General features: G+C 42.9%; 1 protein-coding gene across 12 annotated transcripts in view; it reads right to left on the bottom strand.

Moving 5' to 3' along the window:
• KALRN (kalirin RhoGEF kinase) overlaps positions 1-25,281 on the bottom strand; it is a 464,736-nt gene that overhangs the window by 17,345 nt on the left and 422,110 nt on the right. For 8 of the 12 annotated variants that reach the window (XR_010440958.1, XM_064717929.1, XM_064717928.1 and 5 more), the window contains 11 exons: positions 24,814-24,883; positions 24,154-24,240; positions 23,321-23,413; positions 22,178-22,228; positions 21,787-21,864; positions 20,728-20,913; positions 17,550-17,721; positions 13,391-13,629; positions 12,306-12,553; positions 8,944-9,067; positions 7,579-7,638 (listed from right to left, as the gene is read on the bottom strand). Coding sequence is in view for 10 of the 12 variants with exons in the window: in XM_064717929.1 (XP_064573999.1) it covers positions 7,579-7,638; positions 8,944-9,067; positions 12,306-12,553; positions 13,391-13,629; positions 17,550-17,721; positions 20,728-20,913; positions 21,787-21,864; positions 22,178-22,228; positions 23,321-23,413; positions 24,154-24,240; positions 24,814-24,883 (1,408 nt within the window). In the remaining 2 variants the exon portion in view is untranslated. The other 4 variants (XR_010440959.1, XM_064717936.1, XM_064717932.1 and 1 more) reach the window with 4 other exon arrangements.

Here is a 25,281-nt window from a genome sequence, read left to right as displayed (position 1 = left end):
CACACCTGGGGAACATCACCAGCACTCTGCCCACTAACCAGGTCTGAGGAAATGTCTTTTAACTTGTGCTGAGCTTCAGCAGAAAAAAGGTAAAGCACTAGACCATAAATACTTCATTTTTCTCACTGTCAAGCATCAGTCCTGCAACAATTCTTGCTCTATTAACATGAGTGAAAATTCACTATTTCATTGGACTGCTGGAAACTTTCTAGCTTGAAACTAGGTTTGGACAGCTAGGAGTTATTTTATCTAACTAGTTAATTGACCAAGTTAGCAAAGACTTGAAAAGCTTCTGTTACTCTGTGGTCTCTATGTGCCAATGTAACTCTGGAAGCAAAGGTGGAAAAAGAAAAGACAACTCCACTGAGTTCTTACAGAATTTATCCTAACTACATTGTGGTGTACAATAGTATGGAGGTTTTAGCCTCATTAACTATTTTAGTAATCTCATACAGCCTTGTTATTAAAAATTAATCTAATAATTTCATGTTCAAGCCATTTCATGTTCAACCAAAAACACCAATGTGGTTTGTCTTGCCTTAAATATTTCTGTTGCTATTTATTTCAGAGCTATTTTGGAAGATGCCAATGAAGCAGTGACCTAATTCATGGCCTGCCAAAGCTGATAGGAGGTTTTTGCAGAGGCTCAGAAACCAGGCCACAAAACAGAAGCAATAACCCTTCACAATAAAGTAGATACATCTTCAAGATTTATATTTACATTTTGGCTTTATATATAGTTTTCCAAGGTCGATGGCTCAGGGTGCCATTCAAGGAGGCATTTGGGCACATTCAGGTTCATTTTGGTTTCAGAGCCTTTCTTTGCAGCCCCAGGCAAAGCTCTGGTTCCAGCACTGAGACCTCAGGGTCTGCTTTCCCCCTGGCACCACCAGAAAGCCCAAATGAACCAGGCATGACACGGAAAGCACAGAGTCCCTCTGAAGGGTGCAGTTGGTGCTGCCACAGCACGTGGGGTGTGGGGAGCACTCCAGGACCCACACACAGCCCCTGGATCCACACACAGCCCCTGGACCTGCAGACAGGAAGAAATTATGGCACAATGGAGTACTGGATGGAAAACATCCTCTCTCCTGTCTGTGCAGGTGAAAAAAAGAGAGATGGATCTTTGTGATTAAGTTGTATCTCTCACACAGCACAGCAAAGGAAGAAAAAGCTGTTTTGTGGGTAACCATTGCTTGCCACTTTCACTCACAGACACCATCTACTTTTCAGCTGAGTAACCCCAGGCATTGGCTCATTTGCACATACATCTTCATTTTTGTGGTGTTTGGCTTAACTGAAAAATCCTTTCTCCAAAGCTCTCCCCTTCCTTCCCTGCAGCATGCACTAAATTCCCTTATTATTCACTGATCTCCATCCCCGCAGGATTAGAGATCAGGAGAAAGAAACACTAGTTAACACTTTATATTAATTTTATTACTCTAAAGGATTCATTTGAAGATGCAACTACAATGATGAATGTAATAGATATCCCTATAAATAAATAATTCTGCATTTCTAGTGACTTTCAAGGTACAATAATTTATAATAATTGCCTAACCAATTTTTTTTTCATTGCCTCATCATGGGAATAGCAGAAAGAAAATTATCTCTGCAATGTACTATTGGAAGAGTCTTTGGGTAAAATTTACATTTTCTTTCCCAAAACTTCATCTGTTAATTAATCAAATGGTACCTAACAACACCCCCCCAGGCACAGCACAGCTTTAGCCTGCTGTAAGCTTAGACAAAATAAAAGTCTGTCTGCATGAGAACATTTAAATGATTTAATACAGCACCTTATTAGGGAATGGGATTTCTTCTGCTTTGAAGGAGGTGTCAGATGCTGGGGTGAGAAGGGCAGAAATGGGAAATGCATCCAGGGGCCGGCTCAGTGGTTCCACATCTGCTCCCAGGCCCTGGGGTTCTGCTGCCTCTCCCTGCAGGCTGGCCAGGGTCCTGGGCTCTGGCTGGAGGGCAGGAGGTGGCAGCCTCCACAGAGCCCTTCCAGATAAAGTGCAAGACCTTTGGAGACCATTTCTTCACTTTCCAAATAGGTTTGTAATCCCCGGGGGTGCAGAAAGGGAGCTCCAGAGCGTGTCCTCAGTGCCTCAGAGGATGGGAGCTCATGTGCTGCTTCTCCACACAGCCTCCTGCTGCTGCCAGGGCTGATCCCCTCATGGACACACCTGCCCACCCATCCTGCAGCAGCCTGAACGAGGATCCCACAGCCCAGCCCTCAGCTGAGCACCTGTGGCCACGGTGGCCATGAGCAGGGGAAGGTGGCCCAGGGTCTCATGCTGACAAGGGCAACCTGAAGGAATCCCAGCACAAACCTCTGCACCAGGACAAACTCTTGGGAATGGAACCACAAGAAGCTCTCACTCCATCTTCAGTGTGAGTCCACACCATGCAAACAAAAACCCTAAGGAGATCAAACTCAGTTTGCACTGCATGTAAGAAACACAGATGTACTCTTTTTCCTTTTTTCCTCCATAATTTTAATTGAGATGAGGTAGATTTTTTTTAATTGGATGAAATACCTGTTGCATGGCCCAGAGCAGGTTAAAATTTCTCCCCTCTGTGGCCAGCAGAGTTTGTTTCCCATACAGTGACAGCTGAAAATGGAAATCCTAAGCAAGGTAACAAAAGGCAGAACATGAAATGGTCTCTGCTCAAGTAATGTGGGGTCTAACACTGACCAGGCAATGCCAGGCAGCAGGAGGGAGAGGGATGAGATAAAGGAATGGGAGGACAGGTCCAAGCTATTCAATAAAAAGCCAGAAATAGATGTTGCTTCTCCCTCCTCCAGCCTGCACCGTTTCAGGGCTCAGACCAAGCCAGGCACATAAGGCACACACTTGAATGCCTTTGGGGACCTGCAGGGATCTAAGTGACTTACAGCTAGGTCAATTAAGTGTAACCTAACAGTCAGGCTTTAGAAAAGTAGCATGGGGATCTCTCCAGAAACTCTCTGTTAAGCTTATGTTATAAGGACAGAAAGGCATCTGCATCAGTAGCTGCAGAGCCCATTTGCAAAGTGACTCTAACTGCCCTAATTCTTAGCACAATCTTATCTTTCACTTGTGCACACATGCTTTATCTGGTGGGGAGGGAGAAGCCATCCTGCCACGCCAGTGGCCAGTCCCAAAGCGCTCTGCAAACACAGCTCAGCTGCCTGGGAGGGTGCTCACCTTGGCCAGGGTTTGGTCCTCCAGGGCAGGGATGTCCTTGCCATGCCCACCCCACTTCCTTGGAGGGATTACACCCAGCCCACACACACCAGTGCACAGAAGGGCCCAGATTTTTCCAGTGCCATGTTTCAATCCCATTTTAAGGGAATATATCAAAACCAGGAGTGAGAATATTGCTTTTTCCCCAAAGCATAAGAATAGTCTGCAAACCAAGCCCTCTGTAACAAGGTCGGTGCTTCACCTAAACAGCAGAGGGCATGTTTACTCCAAGACAAGCAGCTGAGCATTTTGTAAACCATTTCATGGCACCTCTTTGTCACTGAGTTAAAACACAATACTGACATATTTGCTCATACTACTCTGTTAGATCTACTCTGGAGGTGGACAACCTCAGGCAGGGCTGAAGGCATAAAGCACTTGGGAATTCTTGGCCTGAGCTGAGTGGTGACTTGGAGCCAGTGCTGTATCCACCAAAACATTACTTACTCAACCACGTGGAGTGTGGGGTTGCTAACACAATATTTCTTCCACAGTGCCTGTTTCCTAGTGCTTATCTTGGTCTAGGTGTCTCTGAGTAATTCTTGACATGCTAAAATGTCACAACTGAAACAAACAGATCAGGAAGCCCAGCATATGTACCTTGGCAGCAGCTCAGCTCACTAATCTAAGGATGGCACTTCACTGACTTGGCCTGGGCTTCATCTCTGCTCTGCACAGCAGAGACACTGGAACAGAGACCAGAGCTCAGTGACAGACGTGTGTCACCAACAGCACTTGTAGCACTGCAGCTGGAGTTGTGCAAAATGTCTGGAGCCATGTCAGAGCCCTGCACCTGAGGTCCACCCCAGACATGGGAGGAGCTGCTGCTGGATTTAGCGGGGTTTAGCTTTTCTAACTGCTGGAAGGACAGTCCCTTACAAGAGAGGTATCCTGATGGCATCTGCACAGCTGCCTTGTGACCCCTTCAGCAATACTGCAACCCCATGAGATGTTACAACACCGAACTGCAGGACAATTAGTTGTGTCATTGTCCAGGACCCCAGACTTGGGTGTGGATACTGATTCACAAGGGCATACACCTTCCCAGAGGTGGAGCTGCCTGTCCCTGTGCAGTTCCTACAGACATGTGGAAAGAGTCCCTGATGATCCTTAAGTGCAGGTTACTCCTGTCCCTCACGTGGCTACACGTGGCCCTTAAGTGCCTGCTCCTACACTCACACACTTAATGGGTGAGTTTGTGCCTTCTGTTTTATGAAACTACAGCACAAAGCAGAAAACTAGGGGGGAAAACATCAAACTTCATTTCCATCTTTATGCACTTTCATTACATATTAATAAACAAAGAGGGAAAAAACCAGTCACCAAGAGATGCTATTTCTAGTCAAAGCTACAATGAATAGGAAATTCTCCAAGGCCTGTGTGAACAAAAACCCACTAGTGGGATTTTAGCTCTTTTAAACAGTCACCCAGAATTTGTTTCCTGCTCTCACAATATATGTTTTCCACATTTCTTTCTTTGTGTTCCCTTGAAACAAAGGCAAAGTGCTTCCAGAAACCTGGAATCTACTGAATGGACACCACTGTGGTATTTCATAAATAGCAAACAAAGCCAGATCTGAAGGGCCACAGTAGCTGTGGCACTTCATGGGTCCTGTGACTTCCTGATCTCTTGTGCAGGAAGTAGGGTGGAGATAAATTGCACCCACATTTCCAGGTAATTAATATGTTAATATGCTGCTTTGCATGCAGAGACTGCCCTCTCTGCCCTAGCACTGGGTGCATGTTCTCGTGCACGATGGGAAGAGGAGGGGTGGCAGGGGTGACAGTGCCACACCAGAAGCCAGGTCACTGGCCCTGATATTATTACCTGCCTGGAGTGATGACTTCACCTTAATGACACAGGAAAGGCACCTCTGGGTGTTGCTGGCCAGGACACAGCTCTGCTGTCACCACTCCCAGCATCTGTAACACCCCTCACGAGCCTGGCCACCTGTGAGGACAGCGTGTCCCCTCTCCTTGGGCTGTCACATTGTCCCCAGCTGCCCTGGGCACTCAGTGGACATTCCACACAGAGCAGGGAAAGCAAAACCAGGTGAGATGCAGATGTTCACTGCATACACAGGTGGGCTGGAGGGGCAGCACAGCTGTCTAAGTAATCTAAGTCCAGCACACGAGGCCTAGAAGATTGAAGAACCCCTAAATCAGGCTCTGGTGTTGGAATTAGCCTGTTTTGCCTCTGATTTAATTGGAAAAGGCTTTGGCCTCCCAAGCTGTAATGTAGCCTATTTATTGTAACATGTTTGGAAAGGAGAATCAAAACACTCATAAATGAAAGAAAAGGGAGAGCAGTCATTGCTTCCAGTAGGTGAATACCTCAGACCTTTACAGACCAGGCTTCCCCATGGCCTCTTCTAGGGTTTCACCAGCATTTTATGAGCCCGCCCTTGCTCTGCTCCCCCCAGATGATTTATTTAGTTTATACTGGGTATCAGCAATCCCTTCCCCCCAGTATTTCTTAGCCAGACCAACAAGATGACCACACTCAATCCTGGCTAGAGATGTACTAAACCCAGCACAAAGCAAGGGCTGTGCTGCTCCTTGCAGGGCAGTGTGACCGTAGCAAGTCACCCCACAATTGTTCTCTTATTTTCTCTTTCTCTGCTGTTTTTTATTTGCTCAGCCCCAGAGAGTTTTGCCAGAAGCAAACGTGAGCTTTCCAAGCCATGAGGAATAGTGTGGCTGCTGGGGATTGCAGTGCAGTGGCACTGCCACCTCCAGTAAGTGACCTGGGAGATGCAGGACGGGGCTTTCTGAGTGTAAACAGTCACACACAAGGCACACAGCTACTCCCCCAACAGCAGACTGATACCACAGCTGAGACTTCACATTGGTGTCTTCTGGTTTAAAAAGAAAGGCTTTTTTTCTCCTGAACTTCAGAACAGTAGACTGTACCATGGTAAAAACCCAAATCAAACCATCAGAAAGACTAGAAATGCTGACAAGGCAAGGATTCAGACACCTCCCACTGGAAATTCTAAACCATCTGGTTTTCCTCCTGTTGAACAAAGTCAAAACACAGAAATCCTCTGCAAAAGAACAGTGATTTTCACCCAGCTCTGCACAATCACCCTTGTTTCAGCCACCTGTTGGTCCACAGGACAATTTTCAGTGAATGAAAATCACACAGACTTCTGTGTAATAATGGGCACTGCCTTATAACAAATACACACACTCTTTGAAAATGCAAACACCCTCCTGAGAATAATGCAGCTTTTGAGGTGAGGACCATTCACTCTCCAGGATGTCAGCTGGGTCAAAAGCTTTCCTTTTGTACACAATTAATCCCAACACAATTAAAATAAAAGCAAGCTTTCTTGAATTAAAGCAGGTTAACTGCCTAGGTGGTGCACCTCAATGCCCTTCTCTCTCTTTTTTATTTTCCCTTCAGGAGGAAGATCAGCTTTCTTTTGCAGGATGTTTATAGTGCAGCCTGGCTGACAGCATCCGGGAGATTCTGCTAGGACACAGATGTCTCTGTTCTCCAGTGACCTGTCCTGTCATCACCACAAAATCACCAGCTCTCTGCACCATGTCCTTGCCTGTTTCAGCAGGAATCTCTCTCAGCCTTGGAAAAATGTACAGAAATGCTTTGTGTGGTCACTATAAACAAGAGAAAAAACTCCCAAGGATTCTGCTAGATCTTAATTGAGGAGAATCAGACACATAACTCTTAATGATTTAAGTTCTCTCAGGCTCTCTCAACAAGGCACTCCACTAGAACTGGTGGTTTCACAATGGAAAAATAGTGGCATAATGTAGCATTTGGGTCCACCGATCTGCATCAGCCTTCCCTGAGACACAGGTACATTGACACAGCTGGTTTTACCACTCCCCTTCAGTACCTTGAAAGAAATGCAACTCCCACTCTGCTAAGAAAAAAGGGAAATTTGTCTTTTCTGACTTTCTAGACAAAATACTAGTTGTGGTACAACAACATTTGGCCTGACTGGCAGCTCAAGTATATATTGCCAGGGCAAAGGGTGTTTTTAATATAGAAAGATGCTACATTTATCAGCAGTTGACACACTTGCATTATTGTTGGAATGAGGTCTCGGGTGGGAAGCAGAGGCTGAGGGTGGCTGTGTGAGCCTCCAGCTCAGCAGGAGCTTGTTACTGAGCTCCCTCCACTGCTCCCACTACAAAGGAAGGCCAAACTCCAGTTCAAAGCTTGGCAAAACCAGAATTGACACTTTTTGTGACTCACACTAAATTGGCACACATATCTGCAAGCAATACAGACCCACCAACTCCCCTTGCAGCAAAGGCATTTCAAAACAGACTCATGTTTTTGGGACAAAATAATCACAAGGATGATTGTCTCTACCTCCATACTAGTATTGGGGTCAAGGTCATCACACTCTGATTCCTCTGAGCTGTTTGTCTCCTTGTTTGGCAGCATGAAGAGGAAGAAAGAGAACAAGAGATTAGAAAAGAGATTGGTTAGTCAGGGCAGAGCAGCAGATTTGTGAGCAGCATGGAAATGGGTAACGGTAGGGAAAATGCTCCTGAAACACAAACAAAAAACAAACTGACAACAAAACAAGGGAAGCAAAGGCAAAGACATGCTTTTGCCAGAGGAGCAGCAGTGATTCTGCAATTCATTCAGGTAGTGGAAACAAGGAGGAAGCAAGAGGAGGAAGAGCTGTGCCACCATGCTGGAGCAGCGCTTCCCTCGGACCCAGTGCTTCCTCATCCCCAGGGATGCAGTGCCAGGGCTCCTCCCTTTGCACATGCCAGGGCTATCGCACCAGGCTTGTTGGGCAGGAAGCCTCTGCAAAGGAAAACACTTCATCATGGACTCTCCTGGAGAGGGGTGGATCCAAAGGACATGCTCAAGTGCTTTCCTGCATCAAGGCTGGGCTTTGGTTGTGTCAAAATCACAAGTGTTTGCTTGCCTCTGTTGGGAGGGAAAGCCCCAGATTAGTCCTGAGCAGGCCTCATGGTCGGTTTATAGGGGTGGATCCTCTGAGTTGGAGCACAGTAGTCAGGCACCCAGAGCAGAAGATGGAGCTTAACCCCACAGTTCTCAAACTTTTCCATACTGGGAGATCTCAGAGAAAGAGAGAGAGACGCAGACACACAGACACACACAGACGCACACGCACACACACGAGACCTTCTCCTGGCAAGGCAGAGTCAGCATCTCTGCCCTGTCTGATAACATGGAAAGAAAAAGGTCATTGAGACCATCTCCCTAGACCAGAAACCTTAAGAATCCCATACTGGGAACCCCTTATCTTAACATCTGGTGAAATATTGACCTAAAGAAAACTCATCAGCAAGGCCACTGGTCCACCCAGTGGCTTTCTCACTGCTGCAGCTGCTCTGATGAAACAGATCAGAGGTCAGTAAATCACTAGTGTCCCAATTTTAAGTTATTTAACCCTGTGTATAGTTGGGTTTCTTAATGAAGATTACTTACTTGCATGTGGGATGCCAGGAAAAAGAAAACAAAAAACAAAGACTGCATTTTATCTTGCATGCAAAAATCCTGCTAAAATGGATACTACAAAAAAGGACCAAAAAAAGATAACTGAAGTTGAAAAAAAAAATCAAAACAAAACAACAAAAAACCAAAACCCAAACTCAAAATTGCCACCCCCTCCCTCTCTCAGGAGAGGATGCTACAGGGGGTGGAAAGGATGGGAAGCAGGAGAGCAGCACAGAGCTTTCAGATGGCCTTACTCACTTTAACAGAGACTTTGTTCCCCAGAATATCCTTGGATTTACGAGGCCCATTGGCTTCATTTTTGCCACTGCTCTCCTTTTCCGCCCGCTTTCTCATGCGCAGGGTATGCCATGAACATGACTTCCTGTTGTACCAAAAAACGCAGCAATCAAATGGCAAATCATAGCAGCAAGGAAGGTTTTGGAAAGGGGAACCAGCATCCACATTTGCAACTACTGCAATTCCCTAGAAGGTGAAAGCCACTGGCAGGCAATATGCCTGTCTCAATCTCAGCAATGAGAGCTGAAGTTAAAAACCAAACCAAAGAGTTCTGCAAAGCAGATGTTGTGCCACACTTGCTGTTTAAATGCATGGAGCAGGGAAAAAATGTCCATGATGGAAGCACAGGCAACTCAAACTTGGTCGTCTGGTTTCAGGGACTTTGTCTTGCATTGCCACAAATAGAGATTTATTTTAATTTTGCTACATTTAAAAGACCAACCTGGTCCTTAGTCTCGTTGGTTGAAAGTAGTGTAACAAATATAAATATATAAGGATGGTTTTAATAGATCAGTCAGTATAATAAACTTTAAAAAATTAAGAAATTCAAGTTGTTGTTGCTAACTACATGTTTCTCAGAACACAAACAGCTCAATAAATAGGAACTGTATTATTAATTTTCCAAGAGATAAGTAATTTCCTAGAATGACAAGCTCTGCTGTGTCTCTCAAGATCAAGAATTTCCCATTTGACTTTGCCAATCCAGTTAAAGAGGACATCAGTCAGCCATGGCTTTTGGCTAGCATTACAGCAGGCACCATTTCCAGTAAATTTTTCACCCTTTATTACTGCTCCTATGACCTTATTCTTGGAAAAAAATAAAAAAAGAACAATATCAACCATTGTAAGAGCAATGCTGTGTTGACAAGAGAATTGCATATCAAAGCAGACATAAGAAAAAATCAAACCAGTTCTTAATATGGGTTTCATTTGGTTAAAATAGTGGACAGGCTGGGGGGGAATTTGGGGAGGGGTATGTTGTCCAAAGCATAAAGCTCTCAAAACAGCAGTGTGATGAGCTGGGATCCAGGTTCAAAGCATCTGCCCACCTTTAAGTCATGCAAATTTGATTTGCATGTTTAAGCCCAATGTTTGGCACATGTCACGTCTACAGTACCTTGACACATTTTACAAAGGAAGTTGTATGAAATCCAGGGATCACCTGTGATGCCAATAAAACGCAGTATGTTAGCAAGGTAGGACCCACAGGATGCCCCACACAGCCGACGCTCCCCCATGAACACTGCGGCTGCCTCCTACGCGCCTCCTGCTCTTCCCTCAGCACCTGATGGGAGCTGTACCACGGCTCAGGTGAGGAACCAGCAAACCCTGCCACAGCCACGAGACTCAACTGGGGCATGACAACTGTTTCTGCAACCAGGATAGGAGTCTGCACTAACTCAGCCTGTGAGGGCAGTCGTGTCTGAGCACAGGGAGCACCAGAACACCCTGCTCAGACAGGCACTGAGTGCTGACTGGAATTTGGGTGTTTCTGGACAAAGTCCAAATGTGAACTGCACAGCAGGGGAAGTTATCCAACACTTCAGGACTGGTATGTTTTCCTTTAGGATATATAAGAAGCAAGAACATGGCAGATGGGGGTCCCTGATCTATATAATGAACATAGGTGAATAATTCATGGTGCCAACACCGCTGGATCGACTGTATATCTTGTGTACAGTATTTGTCACAGAAGAAACAGCTTTATTACTTAAACTAAGCAGTCACTGTGATCTGGCAGACCAGATAGGGTTGAAGATAGCAAAGCTCCAGGTTGTTTTTTACTCATAGGACTCCTATTATTCAAGCATCTTTTTGTTTTCAGGGTTGTTTTAGCTGTTTGATTCTCAAAAACATCATTTAGGACTTTAAATCACACTGCAGTGAGAAAGAAGTGCAATTCATGTGTCTTTCAATTTTGTTACACCTTCCTGGCCACAATTCATCTGCCTACAGAATTTGATGCAGAATTTTACTGTACAGCTGCCATGAAATCAGTCTTCACCAGGAGTCTGGTACCGTGGATGATTCTAAGGGCACGTGGTTGCAAACTGTGGCTAGAGAGGAACCCGGGAATGGCCGTGGCGGATGTGCAAGAGATGTGCCAAGCAATTCCTTTGGCTTAACATGCAATTCCAGGTAGCATTCATTACTGACTGACAGGTAAAGTCATCATTTCTCTTAACTGAAACGGCAGCAGAGATCAAGTTATTATTTTTAGTGAATCTGTCACAAAATCCTTCCTCGTGTTCAATTCTGCGCCTTGAGGTATTTGTGTAAGGTAACACAATTTGTAGCATACATCATGCATTACCATCTAGTAATTTTAGATGTTAAAAGAAATCAACAGGTATTACTGAAAAGAGGGTTGTACCTTCTGTATTTAATACCAAAAAACCACTTCCTTGCATTAGTCATTTCAGACTGACAAATTTCTAAAATCAGAAAAGAAAAATATATACCCACACAGTTGTTAAATAAGCAACAAAATATTATAAACAAAATTAAAATCAAATCAAAACAAAACAAAAACAAACAAAAAAGGGTCAAACTAATTGTTTTACCTCATTAAAACATGCTCATAGTGAAAATTTATTTTACATATTTAAAATAGTACATTTAAAATTAGTTACATAACAGGTACAATGATGAACATTGCGACTATTCATTATATTGCACAACCTGACTTCATCAATGTGAGTTTGTTTCTTTTTTTTTTAAATAGTGCAAAATACTTTTTACAGGAATGTACTTGGATGGGGGTCTTGCAAACAAAAAAAATATATTACAAAAGTTACTGCAAACAGAAAAAAACCCAAAACAAATGAAAAAAAAAAAAAAGAAGATAGATACAAGCTGTACAAGGAAATTGCCATAGACAACAAAATCTCTCCTCCTTGAGAAGCAAACCTCAGTCCAACACAGAGCCTGGATTTTTGTGTTTGTTTTTTTTTTTTTTAATCTAGATGCTGTTATAACCAATATATAGATTAGTAACTTAATACAACATAAATATAAGTCCAGTCCAAGCAGGTCCATGTTGGTGTAAAATGGTGTCACATAAAGCATATCTTTAACCGTCTATGGTTTTATTTCTCTCCAAAGTATAAACAAAATCCCACAAAATGAAAATAAGCAAAACCCGAGCTATCCACCATGGCTGCCCGACGCTGCGGATTGACCACTCAGCTTGTTCCAATGGCACTGTAGATAAAAATCAGCAGGATTTCCCTACCATTTGGGTTTGTTTATTTTTATTCATTTATTTTATTTTCCTCAAAAAATCCACATAGTGCTCCCAGCGAAGCCAATAGGGCACTTACTTGATGCTTCCATCGCTATTATCTGTAGTGGATTTAGGGAGGGGAGCCAAGATACTGCCAGGGATCCATCCTTCAGCAGCTGGAGAGTGGTCGCTTGCAGGCTGGTACACCAGGAACATGTTCTGCTGGTTGATAGCAAGGATCTGAACCACCTCTCCTTGATTCACACAGATCTCATCCTCCTTCAGTGCATAGTAATCTTTAATCACCACCATGGAAGAGGTCCCATTGCACCCTCCCAAATCAGTCTGCAAACGGACACAACACAAACCCGTGAGCGGCCGGCGCGGAGGAACCTGCCCTTTCTGGCAGCAGTCCCACTACTTCATGTCCAGCCTAACCAGACCAGGGAAAAGGACACAAAACACTTGGAAGTTCACATTGGCAGAAAAGGATTTTAAAGATCTGAATGTGGCAGTAACCTAATACAAACCAGTCTCCTATTTCGCATCACCCATGTGTCCCTGGGTGTTCTCATCTGCAGGGGTGTCACAGATGAATGGTCTGTGCTGAGCCAAATGGGGAGAAAGACAAATGAAGCTGAGTGGATACTCACAGTTAAATATAGGTCAGATGGAAATTGGCTTTGGTCAACCTCAGACAGCAGCAGGGTCCAGACACGGTTGGTGGCCACTGACTCTTTGGTGGTTTGTGTGCAGCGCACCGGTACCCCAATTATACCTTTAGCTGGCACCCTGCAAGCTGTTATGTGGGAAAAGGTCTAAGATCTTCCCTACCACAGACTTTTTCAGGAATAGGTGGGTAATGGCTATCAGAGAAGCCTGAATATTACTTCTGCCAGTACTGGAAATGGATATCTAGTTCACAGATCTGCAAGCACAGTACCCTGAAAAACATCGAGATCAGTGCTTAAGGGTCAGGCTCTGTCTCTGTTTCCAGATGAAGTGTCATCCATGTGGATGGCAGGGCTTTTCGTGTTTAATCCCAAATCACATGTTACCCCATTGCTTCAGTACGTCAATTCCTGTTGACCTGGTTAGCTGCTAATGAAAGATAACATCATGGATCACCTGTGGCACAAGAAATGGGCTGTGAGATCATGTTTTATTAGATGAGCTCAGTACCTTGCTTTGTTCATACTTGTCTCCGGGCTGTGAGTGCTCATACCCTGTGCTGCCATTGGAGGTAGATATCTTCAGGGGTGGGAGAGATGGGTTACGGCTTGTAGCCTTCAGAGGCTTCTCAGAGCCTACTGGAATAGAGGAATGGGGCCTGGTGTTGGGCTGGGGGACCCTGCCGGCCTGGGGCCGCAGCACCGCCGAGCTGTTCTCCTTGCGCTGGTACTCGATGGGCGACTGCAGCGCTGCAAGAGAGGACAGGAGTCAGCCACCTGCTCCAGCAGCGCTGCCAGGGGCTGCAGAGGAGCTCCAGCAGGTGGGATGGCTCAAACACAACAGACTCATGTGCTGCAAACCAAACAGGAACAGGAGATCCTGCCCATGGAAGCACACGGGGCATTCACGGCCAGACAGGACACAAGCACCTCACACTGTGCTGTGCACGGACTGAACACAGCACCCCATGCTGATGTGAAGAACAGCTTCTCTGACCTACACAGTGAGTAGGCTGAAAGTTTGCCATTTATAGCATACATAATTGCATTCATTTTCTTTGAAATCGCACAAATTCATCACATCCTCTAGTCAAAATAAATGAAAGCCTGACTAAGAGACACACAGCACATTTGCAGTGAATTTTGCTAACATCAGAAAACACAGGTCAAGACCTCCAAGTCTCATTTGCATATTGCCAAGAAAGTGTGACTATTAAGTACTCTTTGGATGCGATGCACTGCAACTTGGCTCTCAATGTGCTTTCTACATGAACTGCTCTGGTTCAAGGGAACTGCTGGAACTGGCCAGCAAGTCAGGAAGTATAGATGGCACCAAGACATTAATCCCAGCAGTCCAAACCTCTCCAGAAAACACCCAACAGGCAACACTAAACAGCTTCATAAGCCATAAAAAATAAAGTCTGCTTGTGAGAGTAGATTTTATAGTCATGGAGAGCTTGCATTGGGAAGTGGTAGGATAAAAATTCCAGACCATAAAGAAATAAATAATCTGTTATGTTTGGAGGGGAAGGGATCAGGGCTGGGACTCACAGTGAGCAGATTTGCTGGGCTTAGGCTACCAGCCCCAGACCTATGGGCTTGGTTTTTTGCATGTCATGTGGCTTTAACAGATGATTTATAGTTGGTTAATACTGTGTACATGCATCAGACTAAACCTACTGGAATGCAGAGAGACTAGTCTAGCAAGGGGCAGACAGAGGACATAATGTCACAGCATCAGCCCCACCAGGGAACCACAACAGAAGGAATGTCTTTCCCAACAAAATGAAAAGGAAAGAAAAACAGAAAAGCTCCGCACCATACAGCACACTCTCTAGCATTCCCCTTCCAGAAAAAGGCAGGACAACTCAAGAAATCACTAAAGAACAAATGACTGGAAAAAAATCAATCAAGGAGGATGCCAGATCACCATTATCTTCAAAAGGACACAGACAGATCTGTAGCAATCTGGAAGATTACTTGTCTCTAAAACCTGACCCTTGTCACAAAAGCAGGCTGTATTTATGCCCCAGTGACTGCCAGTTTCACTTGCTTACCTCAGCTGCAGCTGAAAATGGTTTGGTCCTGCTGCAGACCAGCCACAGAGGGCAAGGAAGGCTGGGGAGAACTTTGACAATGATTTTGAGAGTGACATTTTTCTCCTGTATACAGTAAATAAGGCTGCAAGGTAGTTAGCAGTAAGATCTGAATGGATACTTCTCAATATATCTTGAAACAATCTACTGTACTCAGTACTTTTAAAGGGTGTTTAGCTGAGTGTTCATTTCTGACTGCTAATTCCACCATGAGCTATCACAGTGATGCCTGGCTTCCATCCTCCTGTTAAACATCTGTCAGTATTCTTACAAGCTTCTGGCAAAAGTCAGTGTCCATCTACTTGCATGTTCTCTCTTTCTCTTTCAAATTCCCCCCACAAAACATGATTAAAAGAAGATACAGATGGATGGCATTTTCCTTATGAAACATGTCCAGCAGTGACAGACTTTCATTACAGCTTGCTTCTTAAAGAACAATGACAACAGCCCATCATTTGATGTACAGCCTGTTTCTCAAGTTTAGCAGCTTTTACTTTTCCATTGAAAAAAAAGAAAAACTTGAATTTAACATTTTTACATTAATGAAGTTTGGATGCAAATCCCCTGCTTTGTACACAGCCCCTACTCTTTAGGACTTCCCTGGTGAAGAGAGAAAAATCAGAGACAGCTTGGGCGAGAACTCAAGGGGAATATTTTGTTATTAAGTTTACAGAGCATTGGCTCAGGGTAGATTTAATATGATTTTAAGGACAGAAAACATCTGCTTTAATGAAATGCAAAGCTAAAGAACATATTTAAAGATTAGTCAGCCCCAATAAGATTACATTCTAAAAGCCACTTAAAATATTCTGGACTGGACAGGCTTTACTGGATGCAGTATCATTTTCTTGGATCTTATTTATAATTTTAAGGTAAATCCTTAAGCTTGTGTTTTAATAGAAATCTATTTTTACTTTTGCTTTAGAGATAGTGATGTTTATGTTCCTAACCCATCAAACTGCTTGCTGGCCTCATAGAAGATAGGCTGGATAGGGGCTATGAAGATGTCTCAGTAGAAAGAAAGGCTCACAGGGCAGTAAGTCCTGTGAAGATAAGATGGAATACTTAAAAAATAAAAAGAGCAAGCAAGAAAGATATGTAAGGGACAGAAAAACCCTGCATTAGTGCCTGCAGAACTCTCACAAGGCTTTAAAAAAAACTTCTGCAGCTAACTGTTAGTGGAACTTATTTTTATTCCAATAATTCCAAAGGAAATTCCACTGTCATAAACCCATCAAGTTTTGATACCAACTGATCAAAATGAAGCACTTAGACTCTTCATCTCACCAGTGTATTTAAGGAATCATTTTGCCATGGCTGTATGAGGCTGTTTCTATTCCAAGTCACAAAAACCCAGTATCAAGTTGTGGCATCATGGGTGAAATATATTTCCCTTCTCAGCTCAGCCAGAGATTCTGAACTGTCACAAACAACTTTTGCATGTAACCCCTTCCCAGTTAACTTCTGAAAAGTAAAATTAAGCTTAATTAAAATTTTTAAAACCTCCACATTGAAGAAAAGGGGACCTTTGATGTGAACTGAAAGAACCTCTTTCTATTTTGCAGCAAAAAAATCCACAAAACCAAATAACAAACTCGCTCCCCTAAAAAAACCACAAAACCTAACATATTGTGCCAAGCCCAAGCATCTTGATTCAAGCAAATATGTTTTATTATTGAACATGTATTAAGCTATTAAATATAGAACTCTAATATAAGCTCTATGAAATAAGCTGTTATGCAATGAATAGTGCAAAGCAATCTTGGAGGCATCCAGAGCTACTTTGTTGCTTCCAAACAAACAAAAGAGATACTATTTTTAGATTCTTTGTCTAGTCCTCTTCCCTTCTCTCACCCTTATCCACTCAGGAGCAGGAACAAGCTAAAACTGTTAACTGAATCTGATTCCTCTGTATTTTCAAATGACACTTTTGTTGGTTGTGTGTGGATCTCGGTTTTGAGAGGTTTTTTTTTTTTTTTGAAACATAGCTTTAATTTGAAATATTGTTTCAGACCACCTCAGATCTATTTCTACAGAAAGCTGATACTTTGGAAAGGCCCCTTTCCACGCACAGCTCCCATGGTTCCTAGGAGAAACAAGCCCTTCCCCTTGTTTCCTTGCTCTTTCCTTTGTTTTGCTTTTTTTTTTAAATTGAAAGCTGCAGCAGCCCTGCAGAGCTGGGACCTGTAGGGGGGTGCACGGTGGGGCAGCCTTCATCCCACCTCACATCCTCAGCTGGCAGCACACAGGGATGGCTAACAGGAGGCTCCTGGGGATAAACCTTGCTCTGAGTAAATGAGAGATGCTGTGTAGACACAGTGGCAACCTGGCTTCATCACAATCTTGAGATGGCTTCAGATTTAAAATCTCACTGTACAATGGAAAGCAATAGGTGGCAGAGCCCTGCAAACCCCAGCACAAAAGCACCACTCACGGAGGGACCTGAGGAACATGAGCCCAAGTGACACATGCAGAAGTGGCTCAATGATTTTCTCAGAGGAAAGAAGGACATGAAGATTCTAAATCCCATTTAGCACTACAGTTTGGGAAACAGAGCAAAGAGCATGTACATACCGTTTAGGAAATCACGCTGTGTGTCCAGGACCTGGTTGATGTCCTGTACCCAAGCTTGTTTAATTTCTGGATTAGCTGCCTGCAAAATGACTCTCTCTGATGTTTCCCGGCTCATTAGAGCAAACTTGCAGGGATCATTGTCCACATTTTCTTCAATGATAAGGTAGTTCATCTGAAACAAGCCAAGGTAAGCATTTTACAGGAGCACGAGCTAACATTACACAAGAATCAAACCTGTTGTGAAATGTTCCTGAAAATATTTAAGTGCAATAACAAAGTGTTAGATCATAATAAGAAGAATTTGTCTCATCTAGATATATCCAGATAAATCTAAATCTTAAATATGGTGCTTAATAAAGCTCTGACAGATGTACCAGACACCCACCCGCCTTGTCTTGAATTACAATTTCTATTTTAAGTAACACAGAACCTGACTGATGTCCTTTAAATTTATTGAAACCCATAAATAGAACAAAAATGTTCCTATTAATATGTTAATAAAGTCTATCAGTTCTCCAATTTAAATAAGTGTTTATATTTCTTGTCCTCTGATAAGAAACTCTCAGTCATTAGAGCATTTTAAAAATGGAATAGGCTGTGCACAGGGATATAATGAAAAAAAGAGCAATTCTCCCGTGATGCTCCAACAGATCTTATTTCTAGCAGATTAGAGTCATCTGTGTGTAATCACTTCACTTGACTGTAGTCACAGATACTCTTTCTGGAAATCATATGGATGGGAATTTTGGCTGCTGTCCTGCCCTTGGGAGGCTTCTGTTTTAAGTGTACTCATAACTTCAGCTTTTCCTGAGATACTTAGAGTAGTAAACAAGAATAAGTTGGCATAGCCTCCCAAAAAAACAAGAGAGGGAGAGTCTTCACAAGCAGACAGCTCTGAAGACTAAGGCAGTAATGTCCCCTAGAAGAAATCCATCTCTAATTGCTCTGAGTATCTGTCAAGGTATGGAAATCCACTCCTCATCAGAATATTGTCCAGCATTCAAATTGGAAGATGGAATTAGCATCTTCCTTTGCTCCTGAGGGTCCCTGTGAAGTTCAGTGACAAGCAGGAACTCCCCTGATATGAGGACACGGAAAGGACAAGGACATAGACACACAGGTGGCCTGGACAGTGCTCTTGCTCCTGATCTGAGCTGATTTTCCTCTGGTTGATAGCCAAACCAATCCTGGTATGACTCCAGGTAAAAGATGTGCAGAGTTCCTAATCTCCTATTTGTGTCTCAGGGAGATGCATTCATCAAGGCTTCCACTTTGGTATTTTGAGAGCCTGAAAGGTATCCAACTGAGCAGCATCTGAGAAGGGATGTGCCATTTCTCAACACTAAGGACCTGATTGTGTAAAAAATAATTCTTTCTAATGCAGGACAAGATGCTGAAGCTTCTGTCACAGTTAAGAGAGTGACAGACCTCGGAGAACAATATCTGTGAGTCCCATCTCACTGACAGACCAGAACAGCTGCATTTGAAGTCAGGTGCATGCTTTGCTCTGTGGCTGTGACAGAGAAAGGAAATGGGATCTGTGGTGCTGGCTCAGGGGGGGATGCTCAGGGCCCAGGGAGGCAGAGGATGCTCCTGCCCCACTGAGAGCCACAGCTCTTCCCTCTGGGAAACAGATAAATGCAAAAGCACTGAGAAGTCAAGTGCAGAGGGGAGCTGAACAAAGGGTATCACTGGAGCAAGAACATTATCCCCAGTCCAACAAAACTGAAATTATCACACAAAAATTTTAAACTCAGGCAGTGGGAACAGCATTCCTTTCATAGGCTGTGTAACTAGAAAAGCAACTCATACCCTTGAGGCAAGCTAATTTTATTAACATTAGGAGAGATTTATTTTTCTCTCTTTATCTACAATACACAATTCAGGAATTGTTTCCTGCAGATAAAAGCCTCATTGTTATATATACAATAAACTGAAGTAAAAATGATTCATACTATTTCCATCTCCAATTTTAATAATGTTTTAAATCAGCAAAAAAGATAAAATCAAAGCTGATCATCTAAATGAAGATGATTGTTTATTTGTACACTTTGGGTTTTCCCTTTATGGCCTATTATTTGGTTAGAAACTATAAAATACACTGACTTGCAAATGGATATAGGCTTTTCAGTAAATGCTGCTGTTTCCATCAACCAAGAAGACAACCTCATTTCAGTAAATATGCTGTTTACTGTAAATTTGTTTAGTTATATATGTTAATATGCATTATTTCAGCTGATAGTGTTCTCTTCTATTTCATATTAATGCACCATTTAAGACTTAGAGCAAACACAATACATTCCCCCATGTCTCTTAACCTGTATCTTTGAAAAGGAAATCAATGCCAGACTGGTTTCTCAGCTTTGAACGACCCAGAAATTCAAATGAATCAGTGATTTTGCTCTTTCTGCAGGCACAGCAAAGGCTGTTCTACCAGGAGATGTGCAGCACTCATTCACTTTCACTGACCATTTCACAGGTTACCTTTGCATTTGTTAAACAAAGAAGTATTTCCACTGACTACTTTCAGCTTTTACTTTTAGCCCCAGCCCCATAATCTGGACAGATTATTTAAAACCAAAATTATTTTTTCAAAACTCTCTTTATAGTTTATCTGGTTTTGTAATTCCTCACAGCTGTATTTTTAGAATTGTGTGTGGTTTTATTTGTCTTTGAAACATTCTTGCAACATCCAAATTTGTACTAAGAGCCCTCATCCAAATTAGGGAGAGTATTTCCAGAAATATCATATTAAAGGCTTGGTACTGACTTAATAGTTTGGCCTAAAATGACTGTTTTGGATACTGCATCTTCATTTACCTTTTATGATCGTGCATAAAAGCAACTATTGTAAATGTCATTTGACTACTGTACCTTCATTTACCTTTTATGATCAAGCATAAGAGCAACTATTGTAAACGTCCTTTGACTACTGCAGGTTTTGTAACCGTATTTGCTAATTCAGAGCTATGAATGATAGAGGATCTGCTCTGGCTGTGTTCCTTGTAAAAATTACCCAATAAATTTAGACACCCAGTGGTCTAGAGATGGTCTTAAGCAGCTTCTGATCCACTGAAAGGTAAATGCAAACGTTTTCTGCACATTGCTGTCCCCCTATGACAGACTGAACCTTCCATGACCATCAAACAGAATATGCTCCTCCCTCTGCATTTCTTACCTTTATGCTCTTCTTGAACATGTAGCCTGGAGTTAGAGATCCTTTTCTAAGGAGCTCACTGAAGATAACTATTTGCTCAAAGAGAAACACCCTGCGCTCCTTGGGCCGGGACTGCACCCCGGAATCCTGCTCTGTCACGTAGAAGGTGTCCTGCTGCAGCAGCTTGCCTTGAGCTGTCAGCTTGCCCTGGGAAGCAGACAAGGCACCAACATCACAAACCCTGACCCACTCTGATCCCACAAGGTGATATGCTCTATTTCATGCAGCCCAAGTTTTCCAGGCAGCCCTGCATTCACGTGAGACGCATCATATCCCCTCTGAGTTACCAAAGCAGCAATCCTGTAAATGGTGACCTCAGCTGAAGACAAACAACAGAGGTTTTCCTTGCTCTCATTGCTACTGTGTATATAAAACCAACAGCAAGAGGTCTCAAGCAGCCTTTTTGTACGCTTAATTCCAAATCTTGTTCCCATTATGTTACTTAGTGCTCCAGCCAAGAGCTCTCCACTATGCCCTAAGCCAGCAGTCACTGACACAGCACCTCTGAATGTGCAAAGGCCAGGACCTACCTGTTTGCAGTGCATAAGACACTAAGACAAATCTTAATTCATTTTGGAGATAAAGCCTCTCCCCAAAGCCTATACTGGCTTATTTACAAGCCACAAGCTGCACCCTGTGGGGTTGTAACTCCCAAGCCCCCTCCTGGATGTTGCTGAAGCTGTTGTTAACATATTAATAATGCCAGGTGATTTTACTAATAGGCAGGGCAGGTTGGTTCATCACTTATTTTGCTCTAGTAATAGATATAATAAGTCTCATTAAAGCTTGCAGAAGCTTTTACAGACCTCATATTTTGAAGAAACAATATGAATTGTGACAAGTTTAGAGTGAGAGGTGTGTCATTCCCCCACCTTTGAAACATCACCAAAGCATGCAGCTCAGCACTGCAGAAGAACAAGCCCTAGAGAAGTAGCTTGAGTAGATTGTAGAGACAATCATATAAAGAGAAAGTGATTTTCCTTGCCTAGTTATTATTAGAAGAAGAATGCAAATGCATACCTCAAAGCCTTGGAGGCGACCCAGGTTCATCATGTCATTGCAACGTTTTGGTACAAGGCACATTAATTCCACTGCTTTCTGTTGAGGCAAAGGGATGTTGCATTATTACAAGGGAACCAGAGGGTTCCTGAAAGCACAGTGTCAAAGAATGAAGTTCAATAGCACAATTGCTGTGCTCATGGCAAGGCCCTCATGAATAGATGTCTAAAAGAGGATGGTGCAGGATGAAAATGCAGGACTGCGCCGTCATCTTTTAGTTCTGATTTATCTAAGAGAAATACCACATTTAGAATACCAGCAGGATCTTCAGCTATTGTCAAAGGAATACTGGGGTTTTCATTTCTCCACACAGAGTCCCATTAGCCCTATTGTCCAGGGCATGAAAATGTACCTCTATCTCGGAGCACTCCAGACCAGCTTTTTCACTGTACCTCAGGAAGTCCTGGAGAAAGCAGAAAGGTTTGCATTAAGGCACTTCAGGAAAGAGAGAACAAAAGGCACCAGTTTGAAAAGGAAAAAAGCATATTCAGCATGTGATTTTCTGAGAAGAAACTTGCTAATATTAATAAATTCATCTTCAGAGATTGCTGAATGTCATAACCACTTTAGAAATAGGGAAAAGGGGCGTGGATGGTTGTTGAGAAGATCACAGAAAAAAGGCAAAGCTGGGGTTAGACCTTGGGATTGCTTATTTGGTCCCTGTCTTAAGCCACAAGACCACACAAACACACACACATGAAGATTTTTCTTTTCCTTTTGGCATTTTGGGGAACACACTGCTGTGCCTTTGCTAGTGTGCAATTCCCAAACCTGGGCTGATGGCAGCCTGCTGGGTTACAGTCCAAAATAGAGGAGAAACCAGCTCAGAGCCCTGGTGCTGCTGGAGATTACAGGGTGGGTTCAGACATGCCTGATTTTAGATATTGACTTCAGACCCCTTGGGATGAATTTTCAGAAGTGCTGAGTAATTGTCATTATGGATAAGTCAGCATAAACCAGAGTGGTCAGGCTCCTTGGGGAAAAATTGTGAGCTCCCCAAATTTTAAGACGACAGAATATTGTGAAAATAAGTTTCTTCAGCTAATTTGAAGGCAGATATTCAGAAATGGAGGCTATAGCATTTACTAGAAGCAGGCCATTCAGCACCTAAGACAGACTTTAGCAGTACATTTGTGTATCCTTTTTTCCAATTAAGAAAAAATTGAAAGCTTGCTCTGAAACTTCAGAGGAAGAAAAGTCCTATTTGAAGTATACTCTTCTATAAAAAAAAATTCAAAAGAAAGTAAAAAAAAATCTGTTTACTATCCTAAATCCTAAAAAAAAATCTGTTTACTATCCACCACTCACACAGATGTGGCCTCCTGCTCTCTGGACACTTTCCACAGGCCTCTGTCACTGCATGCCCAGAGAGCAGCCCTCTTTTCTCCTAGTTTGATGTATTTATTCCCAGTTAAGTCTAAGGCTGATTTAAAATAACAGCATCTAGTGCAACATGCACACTAAAGTTAAATCCAAACTGTATTTTTTCACTCACCTTGAGAAGAAGCTGGTATTTAGTTATTCTTTGAATGGGTTTAATCAAAAAGTCACTGATGGTCAGCCGTTGGCTTATTTCCTGCTGAACCTCCTAAAAAAAAGAGGATTAAAAACAATTGCAAACAATCACAGAGTAAGACAGACAACATGATAAAACGTCTCAGCAGAGACTTATTTCCACTGCAAGTTGGTCTGTTCTTAATCTTTTGTTTGCAAGAGGGAATTTCTGAGGATTTAAAAATCTGGCATACCCTATTTAGGCAAGGCCTGGTAGAAGCTGTGACTGAGCTGGGAGGAGTCGGGAAGCTCAGGATCCCTCCTGCTCTGAGCTGGGCTGAGGGTCACCCTCCCCACTGCAGTGGGGATTAGCTCACCAGTGAGCCCTGCAGAACATCCTTCCCTTGTTAAACAAGCTGCTTTCACATTACTATTGAAATGTGTCTAGTCCCAAAGGCTTCTTGAAACAGACAGAGTTACTGGGGATTTATGAGAGGCACCACCCAGCTCCAACAGCTTTTACCTCCCCTGTTGTTTGTACACTACTGATTTAAAAGTCTTGTTTTACTTGGAACAGAAATTAGTGCATTCCTGGTACTCTGAGGGCCACACACAGTTAGTACTGAATTAAATATTTATTAGAAATTCACAATATGAGAATTTGAAAGCAGTTAAATAATAACACTTTCTCCATACAGCAGAGACCTCAGCACCACGTGCAGCATTAAAATCTTCAGGAGTTTGTTTTAGGCAAACCCCACAGGTTACAGAACAGTCTCCTTGACCTGGACTCAGAGCTGTAAGCAGTAATAATGTACAAAGAGCTGTGCTTACCTCAAAGTAGGTTTCATACTCAGCTACGATATACTCAGAGCGGGGCTTGTTTTGGCAATACACCACGTACATGTGCAATCGCCGCTCCTGTGAAGGCAAGAGGCACAGCACCCAGTGAGGTAATGGCTGCCCTTCTGGTATTAAAAAGTGGCAGAAAGTCACTATGATATTCTCCTTGGTCTTCCTTATCTTTGGTTTAATCAAGGATTTAGTTTGCTAAAGCAGGAAATAAAATCGGTAACTGGTTCTGTTCTCCACATTTGCACTCAGGTAAGGGGAGCTTCCTGCGTTGTGGTCAGTGAGAGATGTTATACCCACACTGACAGGTCTGAAATTTCCTCTAGAGTTAAGCTTTGGCTAACATCACATGAACATGTAAATTGTAGCAGTTGGCAAGTACCTGCCATAATTGTATTTTGGCAGATGTCCTTGACCACATCAATTTTGCCCCCCAAGTAAGTTGTCTGCAAGAGACAATGATTAATGCCTTAGTGCAATCCAGCTGCCCTCTGAAAATGTGTAACTAGAGGGAAACTTTATGTTTAAATTCAGCTTAGACACATAAAATTAGAGAGTCAACACAAACAGGTATTTTTGAAAAGGAGCCATCACACCCTAAAAGGCAATTGTAGGAGATAGAAGAAACAAAACAAAACTTACATGCTTAATAAAAAGCTGTGCTAAACGCTCAGGTTCTTGAAGACATTTTTCCAGTTCACCCAGGAAAAAGCTAAAAGAAAGGATATGAACACTTCAGAACACTTCTTCAGGTCATCCCTGCAGCAAACTAGTCATCCTTCAGATGTAACAGTGGCATTTTAGCTCCAGTATTCAATAATAAATTAAAAGGTAAGCCTGGCTTCAGCCCTTAATGGTGGGATTTCTAAATCATTAGATGAGAGCTGTGAAATGTGTTTCAAACAGTTTTTCAAACTGTCCGCTCTTCTTTACTATGACAGTGGTTTCAATTTTCAGAAAGTGCTGATCACTATCTAATTGCAAGAGTTGCTTTCCTTCACTGAAAACTCCCAAAGTAAAACCCTCCCATATACCAAAATGCTTGTGAAAACTCAGCTTATGAAAACTCCAGTTTTACCAGGAGTTCTCAGTTGCATGAGCAGATTAGAT

Source organism: Zonotrichia leucophrys, chromosome 7 (assembly GCF_028769735.1).
Source record: "Zonotrichia leucophrys gambelii isolate GWCS_2022_RI chromosome 7, RI_Zleu_2.0, whole genome shotgun sequence".
Lineage (NCBI taxonomy): Eukaryota > Metazoa > Chordata > Aves > Passeriformes > Passerellidae > Zonotrichia > Zonotrichia leucophrys.
This window is presented reverse-complemented; position numbering and strand designations above follow the sequence as displayed.